This window comes from Amblyomma americanum, chromosome 10, assembly GCF_052857255.1.
Source record: "Amblyomma americanum isolate KBUSLIRL-KWMA chromosome 10, ASM5285725v1, whole genome shotgun sequence".
Lineage (NCBI taxonomy): Eukaryota > Metazoa > Arthropoda > Arachnida > Ixodida > Ixodidae > Amblyomma > Amblyomma americanum.
This window is the reverse complement of record NC_135506.1, coordinates 83,318,605-83,330,044: the sequence shown is the minus strand read 5'-3', so window position 1 is coordinate 83,330,044 and position 11,440 is coordinate 83,318,605. Positions and strand designations below refer to the sequence as shown.

Genomic DNA, 11,440 nt, shown 5'->3' with positions numbered 1-11,440 from the left:
ACGTTAAAGATCCCCAGGTGGTCGAAATTTTTCCGGAGCCCTCCACTACGGCACCTCCTTCCTTTCTTCTTTCACTCCCTCCCTTATCCCTTCCCTTACGGCGCGGTTGAGGTGTCCAACGATATATGAGACAGATACTGCGCCATTTCCTTTCCCCCAAAACCAATTATTAATTATTATAATTAATTACTTTTTACTCCTCTGTGCGCCAACAGTGTTTCATGCATGCGTTAACAATACTCGTGCTGCCATCTATCGGGTAAGGTTAAAAACAGGTCACGGGGTTTGGGCTGCCACCGGGGAGAGGCGTTGTTACCGTAACCGCCGGTGCTGCGTTATTGCTGCCGCCATTTTTCTTTCATTCAAAAGTATAAAATTTCCGAAAAATTTTGAAAGGTAAAATAAACACGCGGAGAAAATAGGGTATTCTTCCAACTATCTGATATTAGGAAGATGCCCAAAACAATATTATACGGAACATTTCTATGCAGTGATGCCCGACGTTTAGCCCGACATTAGCCTTTTCATGTTCCTCTTGACATATATCCTCTATTTCATCGAGGGTTGGCTCCCTGAAAACCGCCCCTCGCCGGAGTGTGGGGTCGATGGTGGGGACTGTTGTCGGTAATCAATGTCATGGTGAGGCAGAAGAACATGCCAAGCAATACTGAAAAGGGCGAGGAGTGACCGCCAGAGCGCCACCTGCTCAATTCCTATCCGACAGCGTTTAAGAATCCCCCCAGATTGCACTCTCTTCAGAAGCCAAACAGGTGAATTTGTGGCATCCAGGAGTGTGCAGTCGAAAGCTGATTGAGCCAAGGAAAACAAGTTAAAAAGTCAATCCCATTAATGCACTTTCAGAAACAACTATTGAGCAGAATCCACTGGAGTCCCAGAATATGATTGATGAGGCACTGATACAAACGCTATTTACCTGTAGGACAGTTTTTTTTTTTTTTTTGGGGGGGGGGGGTAACCGGTACTGACCTGAATCCTGCGAGCTTCGAAAGCGTGCATTCGAGCAGCAGTCAATTATATTCGCCAAGGGAGCGAGTCTCGACAGTTTAATAGAAAAGGTTGATAAGGAAAACATCAGAAAATTCTTTGATTGCGATCCCGTCACCCAAGAAAGGACCCCGGGTGGACGGCATGGTATGGTATGGACCATGGAGCGTTAAGATTTACGCGACAGACCGTTCATATAAAGATTTATTGAAAATTATTTGTGTCAAAGGAAAATCGAGCTGCACAGAACAATTTCAGAAAGAAAAGTCGAGGACGAAATACTACGAATAGACAAAGTAAGGCAGGCTTAAAAACAATACACAGCCTTTTTGGACTACAGTGACATACATATAAGCCCAGAGTAACAATTGTGCTCAACTTGGCGGTCAAAACATCAATAAGCATAAAAACACCGCGAAGAAATTCTAGCAATTTGCAGTATGCACGCCCTCACAGATAGGCGCAGGGTTGCACATAGCTGTAATGGCCTAATAAGACTTAAAAATATGCGTACAAAATCATGTGGCATGATAATGAGCGCCAAATAAATGAAGGCTCGTATTGGAAGATAAACATGTCTGATCGCCGTCTCTCGTAACAATTAACGAAAGCCTTAATGGCTCAGATTTCCTCTAACCTCTCAAATGAGACGAGATCATACTTTGTTCTGTAGAGTTATAAAGAACATATCAAGGTATTAACACTAGCATCTTATTCATGCACAGTCATGGACAAAAGTTTGCGGGATGCGGATTCTTAAAAGATTTCTGCTCCGTCTCGCTATCCTGTTAGGTTGTATTGTTTCCATTGGATAGAGTATGTATGTATCCGCATAAATCTATGCTTTTCATTAAAATGATTCTGCATTATCCGGCTAAAATAATTTTATTTTAAAACCTCGAATCTGACTCCCGCATACTTTTCTCCAGGACTGCACTACTTAGTAGCACACATCTCTGATCCACCACGACACAAACACAGGATGACAATAAAAAAAGTGTAGAGCGCAATACCTCCCTGGTTCTGTAAAAGGGGAACTGAATGCAGAAAACTAGAAGCTCAGTTGTCAACACACAGAAAATCAGGTGCTGAGCAGCGACATTCACTAAACATCACTAGAGTGATCCTCATCACCCTCACAGCACAGTAGCGTTTTCTCACAAACGCTTTACAAGTCCTCTGTGCTATTCCACAATGAGCAGAACAACGGCTGATGCAAATGTGAAGAGTAGGCAACCGTTCAAATGAATCAGGGCACTAGCTATGGGTTACATCAGCAATATCAGGAAACAGCTGAGAGCAAACGAAGTTAGTGCCTTCGCGCTCTCACTTGCACAGAGGTCGTACTTAGACGTGCACACAGGCTTCATGTAGAAAACGGAGAACTTAAACGCAGCAAGATGTCAAGCATTAAACTCAGTGAGAAGGGGTGCTGGTCATTCGAAGTAGGTGCACCTCCTCTCCGGGTTCATGGGTGAGCCACTGGGACAGTGGAATGCCCGAGCGAAAGGCGATAGGTTGCTGACCGCCTTGTTGCAGTCTCCTCCCAGACTGCCGGCAGAGCCCCTGCGGCCGCACATGGTGAAGCAGGCCGTGATGAAGAACACCTGCGTTTGACAAACGAAACTCGTCAAAGAAGGGACGCGGATATCTGCGGCTAGGTCAAACCGGCATCCATTTTCGACCAGTGATTACGAAGTTTATTTAAATTGTCACGTTGTCATCAATGTCACGCAGCAAGTGTTGGCGAGAACCTGTAGTAGTGTTTGAATGTTTTGTGCGCTCTTATTCCGAGCAAGAACCGTCCGGATTAACTCTTGGTTGAGGCAGTCATGTTTTTATCCAAGTGGAATTCAAAAGATAGCCGTGTATTGTGCAATATCGGCACACGTTTAATAACCCAAGATGGTCAAAATTATTCTTCAGGTTTTTACTGTGGCTCCTCTTTCTCTCTTCGCTCTTTCACTCTTTCTAGTACCCATTCGCTCACAGGGCGGCTGAAGTGTTCACCGGGAATGAAATAGCCATCGAGAGCAATAGTTTCCTCACAAAAAAAATTAGTAATATATTCCTGAGGATCGAATATCTACAGCAGTAGCTGCGTGTCGAAGCAGCCTAAATGCAAAAACTAACGGCTTTCAAATGTCAGTGCCCTTTAAATTATAGTAGGTCAAATTAAAGTTAAAATGCACACTGAAAGTAAGACAGCTAGTGAGTCTTTACTTACTTCATGATGAGTTTCAATTTGTGCCTGCGCACTAAAACCTCAAAGCGTGCGTTAAAAAATCCCACGACTTTAACTATGCTTTCAGTGATATAGATGGGGAGAACAACACGCTTTTCGCATGAGTGGTTCTCATTGTGCCGATTGTATTACCTGAGCGATTCTTACTGGGTTTTGTCAGATGCCCATACAGTTCGAAATTTGCACCTGAAATTTCTGCCGTCCTAGAGAAGACAGTTAAAGCGTTTTTAAGACGGTGGGCTTTAAAATGGAAAGACCTCTGGAACACTTCCGCCTAATTCAACGCGATGTAATCTGATGCGCAAATGTTACTGAGGCTATCCGTCTTAAATGAAGGACAATGGTGTCCTGATAATAGGTGGTCTGCTGTATGCCGGCAGCTTGGATTGTTTCTGGCAATAATGTTCTTGCATATATGAGAGATGATTACTCTCAACGCGAAAAGTATCTTCCACACTTGGCTTCACTTGTTTTTATATAGCTGAATAATCGAAGCGAAAATATTTTTTTCACAGTTTTAAAGTTCAAAATGGTAGTTTTCAAAATTTTACAGTTATAATCTAGCACCTTAACTAATGCCATGAGGAAAGCAATACAGGAAGGAGTGAAAAGGTAATTGAGAAATAGAGGCTTGAGCGGGGGCCTATGGATTAATTCCTATCACGCGGGAATAATACCGCGAAATTGCACTGCACAGAACGAAGTAGCCTTTAAAAGATCTTGCTTCCATCTTAGTGCGGTTGCTAGGAGCGGGAATATGTTACTCGTTCTACGTGGTCGTTAAGCAAACGCCGTTAATAGCCATGGCGGCGAGTCGATTGGCAGAACTCACGCGAGGTGCATTCTATCGTCTGTCATCGCAAGAAAGCAAAGGCGCTGAAATGTGCAAATATATGCGGACCGATCAAAGCTTGGCTGCTTTAGGTTATGAGTGGCGAGAAGGAGCAGTATGTGTCTCACTCTAGTATAAAGATTAACGGAGATGGGAAGGCGTGAAAACAAGTGGAGAAAATGATCTCTGCTACATTCGCCAAAGGAAAGCCGTGACGCCGAACAACTTCACCTCGCATCCCCAGCGTCATTAGAAGTTCGGTTCCACAGATCTCTATACTAGGACCGTAACAACGGAACGGAACACTATATATACGATTAATTGCTCCTCACTGTTCGTAGGAGTCACACAGCGATGTGTCTACCCATTCTGGTTCTACCCGCTTTGCTTCTTTCGGCAGGCGCCACTCTCCGTTCATCAGTTAGCTAAGTGCGTCATTTTTGCGCCTTGCGGCACCTAGGTTTGACAGGCACACCGCCGTCGGTTACATTCAGTAACTCCTCGGCTTTGTTCTCGAATGATTCATGGTCGCCATGCATCAATCCATGCAGAGGGCTGCTGGCTCTTGACTGTGAACTCCTTTTGTCCCGACTGCGAATGCACGCCTTGCTACGTGGATGGCACCGAGGACACAGGCAAAACATCGCACATGCCGTTCTGCCGCTTGCGTGTTCTCAGGACAGCAATTTGCTTCATATTTTAACCTTCGCGTCTGGGCATGCCACAGACAATTTCCGCGGCCTCTCTTCCATCCCCAGATGAGCTTCTGCTTGCTTCCCAAACAAATGAACTGCACACTATGAGTATGTCATGCCCCACAAAGTCACTATCCACTTCCTCCCTTTCCAGCCTCCCCATTAGCATATCAGGTGCTACAGGGACCGGGCCCACCCCGATATTATTACAAAGGGCACAATTTTCTAAGTGCCTAGTTATTGACACATGTCGATAAGAATCCCTGATTACAAAGGCCTTAAATTTCATTTCCAGATCACCATTAGTAAGGTCGAGAGGTTTAACTAACGGCGGAATAAACCGGTGGTGGTACTTCAAACTCTCGAGAAAGTCCTGAATTGGCGGTTGTCACATTGAAAGCGGCAAAAGTAGGGCGTGCCTGTTGGTCGGACCAAAGCAGGGAGACGCGCGTGCCACCCGCCTCTCGACGGCGCCGCCGCAGGAACGCATCGTGGGCGATGCGCAGTGCGGGCACCTCCGGGAAGATGTCGTCGCCGGAGGGAAGGCAGCGAGCCCTCAGCGCTGTGTGCTCGCGCCACTCGGCCGGCAGCCACGAATCGTCGATGCGGCCAGACGGATCCACCTGCAATCATAGATGGCGAGGAGCGCAAGTCGGAAGCCGTGTGCCGCCTTTAGTTCACTTCAAAAACATTCCCCTTGACAAAGCGGCTACAGTAGCCATGCCTCAGAGAAGTATGTGCGTGCTTCGTTCCCGACAGCGGAAAGTTTGATTCGATAAAGCGAAAAAAGAACTGCCCTGCAGGATGATTCCAGACGTGCTTTAGGATGAGTTCGATTTCTTCAATGTTGCCTCGAAGCTCCAAAAATATGGCGTTCCAAAGAAGCTGTAAGACCTTTCTGGTGAGGGAACTTTTTTGAAGCGAAAAGCTTCAATAAGGGTCAGAGTCGAGCTTCGCGCGCGCCGAACTGGTGAGTTATGAGCATGCACGAAAACGAGTGACGTCACGCGCTGCGCAAGTGGTCGCTCCTCGCCGCTCCGCAGCCGTCGTCGCCTTACCTTTCGGCGCAGCCGCGCACATGTGCGTCATGTGCATGCGCATGGAGGCTATATAATACGCTTGCCAGAGAATAGGCGTGCACTGTCCACATAAAAGGGAAGGAGAGAGCGGCTGCTGCTAGACTACGCAGAGAAGCTGAGAAACTAAATTCGCTCCATCGAGAAGTACTCGCTTGGGAGTTGGCTGCACAAGAGCGAAAAAATGATGAAGCCAAAGCTAAGCTACGAAGCATAACCATGACGTCATAGCAAGCATAACTGAAGCTTTTCGCTTGTATATTGAGGCGTAACCAGAGCTAATTAGGCCAGTGAATAATTTATTTGCTTTCGAGTGGATTTTAATGGTCCAGACATAACGAATTTGCAGCGGAGTTTATTTAACGCCTTCCAGAAATTACTCAGGATCCGTGAAAATGCCCCCAGTCCGATATGTTAGCATATGAGTGTTTCTTGTAAAAGTAGTGACCGAGCTATAGGCCACAACATTTGTATGGAGAGTGACATATCGGCCAGGCCTGCATTGACGGTACTGAAAGATTGTTTGGCAGGAAAAACAGGAACCGACCGATGTTGTTCAGAAGAGGAAGCGAAAAGCGTCGACTAGTTTGTTTTACATTCATGGGGTCGAAACTACGTTATAAACGGTACATTATTCCTTGCGCTTAACTATGTGTCGACACTATTTTGGAATTTTACACTGTACAAAGTGTTCACTCTAGCATCCAATCTTCTGGTGCGCTTCTCCATCTTGCAAGCAATTCAACCCAGAACGCCACCTATTTTATGACAGTAATATTCACATATCCTGGGATACCCTTATTATAAGGTCATTATGCAAACATTTCGGTCGTATATATTCGCCGATCTGCAAAGCCTGTGCACAGCACCGCTCACCATGAGCCCCGTGCTGTCCAAAGCCTTGACCAGCTCCTTGGCGAATGTGAACCCCAGGCCACCGTGTGTCATGGCGGGCGTTCCGTAGAGGTAGAACAGTGGCCTTTGGAGCGTCGCCACGGACACGGACACAACGTTGCGGAGGTAGTCGTAGCGGATCAATGGCATGAGGAAGTTCGCTCGCTGCGCCAGCGCTTGAGCGTATTGCGGTTGCTCTGAGAGCTGCCTCAGGCGCTCGTGGCTGTGCACCCAGTAGCGGGCAAGCGACTCCTGTGCAGGAGCGAAGCTGCTGTACATCTCGCTGAGGGCACGCCACTTCAGCAGCGAGTCGGGAGGCCACAGAGAGACGCGAAGCTTGTCCAGCTTGCTCTTGGCGGCGGCGGAAGTGTTGGAGCTGGACGAATTGCTACCCAAGGCGACTGTGGCGAACCTTTCCCTGGCCGATTCTGTGATGTCCTCCAGAGTGCGGTCCACAATGGAGCGGGCCTTTAAAAATTTATGAATTTATAAAAATATTCAATGTTATCGCTACTGAACCAACTCAAAATGCAGTAAACGCGCAGTAAGTATGCTACATTCATTTTTCCTCCCGTCAACTGATGAGCGTAACAAGAAATGACAGAATATAACCTTGAAGACATCCTCTCTCCTATAAAACTACTTCTCAGACATATTCAACAATGTCTCCGGAACCACTTAGTGCGCAGCTAATGTATGTGACAAATGAAAAACGATGCGCAGTACATGAGAAGACAGTAAATGATCGGTGGTATTTTGACAATTCATTGGCATAACAGGTTGTAACAAACGATTCATATGCAAGAACAAAAGCTGGTTTCATGTTACTTTAAGAGGTGCAAGAGCTGCGCTCTTCGGCTGACAGTGTCCTGGTGTGACAGCTTTTATTTAGGAAAATGACCGATAGACGCAACCAAGCCTATAGTTCCTGCCTAAGAAAACCTCGTATGTTAGCATCCAGGATGAATGATGGAAAATACTATGAGTGCCAAGGTAAGTTTTAAGAAAAAGAAAAAAAAGCCGATAATGTTTTTTACTCTTGCTTGAAGTATCGTTGCTTGCATGGCAAACAGATTTTGTGTTCAACATGCTTGAATCGAAAACCATATTATGCGATGATATACTGTGCTGCCATTTTAATACAGGGCATATCAGCTAAGATCTGCCAAAATTTGTACAGTAATGCGCGCTATGAATGTTCGTCAGCGCAGAGTTTTATGCATTCATGCTAAGATGCCTTTTAGAAGGTTTACAAAGTGTTTGAAATATACTAAAATTAATTATGTTTTAAAAACAAGAAGAAAACACACATATGCACATTTAATAGAATTACGATATCATTAATAATAAAAATGTTCACGTTAAAACCCGCGTCTCCCCTTATAGGAACCGTGGAATTTAAAACACACTCCTTTTTGCAGGTTCTTTATTGCGTAAAGCACATTGCAGCTTGTCAAGAAACAGTTTTCTTATCGCCTAAATTAGCCCTCACTGCTCCCAGAGTCATTTGCATATCTGATTCATATAGCCAGTGAGATTACGGATCGTTTCCGGTTCTTTCTCTTAACACTAAACTCCAGCCTACCATCATATATAAGTGGTCATCGGTCAGCAAAAATACTCTCAGGTGATTACACAATCCAAATGTGATTACGGTTGCAGGTTTTAAGCATCTCTGCCTTAAGAAACAATATCATGACGCTAACCTTTGTCGTGAAGTGTGCTTCCAGGAAGAGCAACCTGATCAGCACGCCGTAGGATGCCTCAACCTCGGTGGCACAGAAGACCGGCCGATTGCTGATGCCGCGATCGAATTCACCGAACTTGTTCTTTAGCAATTCGATGTTCCCAAGTGGGGCGAACACCTGCGGCAAAAACCGGTTCTGCGGCTGCACTCTTCTGTGTTTCAATCTCTTTACAGCACTAGCTGTTGAAACCCCCCGTTTACCCGATATCTTGTTGTCCCCGTCAAGAATGAATTTACGTCATCACATAGAAAAGTCACAATGTCACCGGACTTATGCGACAAAGAGACACCAGTAAGGAAATCATACCATGCGATATTTTGCATTTCATACGATGATGTGCCCATCTGGTGCGCAATTTTCGCTGCATGCGAATAGTGTGCCCTTGGCATGTTCCCTATTGATGCAAAATAACCACCATCATTGTCTAGAAGGGCTTGCGAACACGAGTGCGGTGGTGGTAGAAGAGTACGTGCTTCTAATGGCTATGTCACCAAAAGGGCTTTGCAACTTGCGAAGAGAACATTTCGCCGTTCTGCTTGCAGAAAAAACGTTAGAGGTATACATGTCGTTGTGACTATTTTACATTTTCACTTACAGAAATACCCCATCCCTCAGGCAAAACGATCTGTAGACCTCATGCAAAATTATGTCCAAACAGATATGTCGCCAGGTGGACGTCAAGTTTGACTGTGTCCTCCTATCAGCTCTTTTGACTCCCCGTAAGCCTGCGGACCCGAAAACTTTGCAGCACTGTTGACTCATTTCAAGTGACTGAATACCTGCACGAAGAACCACGCGATGTGCCGCGCCATCTCGCCTCGGCTGTACTTGGCGAACAGCTGGTCGACCGTCGTGAGAAGCGCCGTGTCTTCGACCAGGACGTGGTCACCAGCACCGAAATCGGGCCACAACGCCACGTGCAAGCCGATCTCGGACAACCACTCGGAGGAGTTTATACACGGCGTCAGGCGTTCGATCTCCGACAGAGGGAATTCAGCCGGAGTCTGCGCAAAGGCCCGTCGGGGCAAGGAAAGAATCGTTCTTCGGGGTTTCGAGTCTGCAGCTGCGTCAGGATGCACTGCTGTCGCGTGACATTTCTCTATTTTGCAAGTGTGGTATGATGTTGCCGATACCGAAATAAGCGTACGTAATCATAATTAGAAATACCCCTGTGTACGACGTATTAAATGAGTGCTTTCGACACATACCCTGCATGAAAAACAATGGAAACTCCAGAAAAACTTTTCGTAGATTCAACTACATGCCATATAACTACATGCATGCCTAGCTTTAGGGGCTTCAGAGTTTGAGCAATTAGCTTAGATAGCTCTCTGTTGTTTTCATGTCACAATAGTTTTCGCAGCATATGTGTGGAAATATTCTTTCTGTTCAGAACCAAGAACATACGAGACGTTTGATGTTCGGAATCCTTTCCATCATTTTCAGTACCCGCCTATAAGAATATTAAGAGTCCATGGTATTTTTTCTTGGGCGCTAGCTTTCCTTTTCGTGCGTTCACAATTATTTCTAAATCACCTGCCTTGTTTTTCCGAATCAGCACCTCCATGAAGCGCCCGAGGATATCCGATTCCATTGCCGCCGTCTTCGCGACTTCTTTTTCAGTAGGCTTCGACTCGTTAACTCCAGCAAAGGCCTGGAAGTAGCTCATGTAGTAGTTGTAGTAGACGTGTTCGGCCATCAGGCTCATGTGGAAGTTGGACCAGAACATCATGAAGTTGCCCGAGCGAAGCATCAGCACGTTCCGGTCTCCGCTATGATCCGGCCACACCTGCAGCATATGAGCGATTTTAAGTTTGGGCCGCGGCAATTGAAACCAAAATGGCGCAGACATGTAAGTTGGTATTTTGATTTCTGAAGTGTATAAACGTTTCGATTAGCTGTACTAGTTAAACAGTAGTCACAGCTCACACCGTCGTAAAGGCCTCCCAATGGCAAAAGTCGTCAGCGAGAAAGAGTTTGACAGCTTCATAAAGCAGAGTTGTATGCAATAAAGCTATTAGTTTTTTTTTCACACAATACTCAGAGATATGTTAAGTTAAACCACAGCATGCACAATTTAATGACAACGTTTCATTGAAAAATAACCTTTAGAACTTAAGGCAACTGTGCAAACAAAAATGGAGAGCTCTCTTGCACTCCTGAAAGTCTGTGGATTCACTGAATTCCGTCATAAGAAAACTCAAAGTAAGGACTGCTATCAATTGCGCAAAATGGGAAGGCTGAGGAAAGGGCCCTTGAATTTTATTGCGTGGTTTGCGTCACTTATCGCATCATTTGAATTTGCTTTTGGTTAGAGAAATATGGCCTGGGATCCAGCCAAAGATACAATTTTTGAATGCACAGCGAAGCACAACAAAACAAAGAAAAGGACAGCACAGTTGTGGTGAGCTATTTCTTTTCATATCCGGAACCAACAAGCCCTAACTACCATTTTATTAAAACGGTGGTTCTTCGTCGTCGGTAACATACGAATGCGGCAGCGCCGGGACCTTCAGTAGCATGGTTCGGTTAAAAATTTCACTCACCGCGCACTAAAAAAATGTCCCTTCCTGAATTTTTACTGCATATTTCTCTAACTTTCGATCACGAAACAGAAAAAAACTCGTGGATAACGAAAATATTTCGTAAATAGATATTCCTTCGCATAAGCTTTTTTATTTGCCGAACCCCACCCCCACTACAAGTTGCTAATGAGTCCGTGGATGCTTGACACAGCTAATCATGCCACTGAAATGGCACACAGTCGTGGTTCATCATTTATTCCAAAATTCTTCCGTTGTCTGGCGAAAACCTTACATGACGAAAGGCTCCTCTTGCGTTTCATGGTGTCTGCTGTAAGGTTTAATTTTACCAATTCATCAAATTAAATAGCACATACGCTGCGGCAGATTAGCAGACTTGACATTGAGCTGCTGGATCCCAGG

The 11,440-nt window shown here is 45.4% G+C and overlaps 1 protein-coding gene across 1 annotated transcript in view; it reads right to left on the bottom strand.

Moving 5' to 3' along the window:
• Positions 1–2,441: 2,441 nt before the first annotated feature.
• The window catches only part of LOC144108476 (endothelin-converting enzyme 2-like), a 28,060-nt gene continuing 19,061 nt past the window's right edge, over positions 2,442–11,440 (bottom strand). The window contains exons 7-12 of the mRNA XM_077641699.1: positions 10,036–10,284; positions 9,275–9,499; positions 8,454–8,612; positions 6,730–7,215; positions 5,107–5,400; positions 2,442–2,612 (exon numbers count right to left, since the gene is read on the bottom strand). Of these exons, the coding sequence (XP_077497825.1) occupies positions 2,442–2,612; positions 5,107–5,400; positions 6,730–7,215; positions 8,454–8,612; positions 9,275–9,499; positions 10,036–10,284 (1,584 nt within the window). The remainder of the gene's footprint in view (positions 2,613–5,106; positions 5,401–6,729; positions 7,216–8,453; positions 8,613–9,274; positions 9,500–10,035; positions 10,285–11,440) is intronic.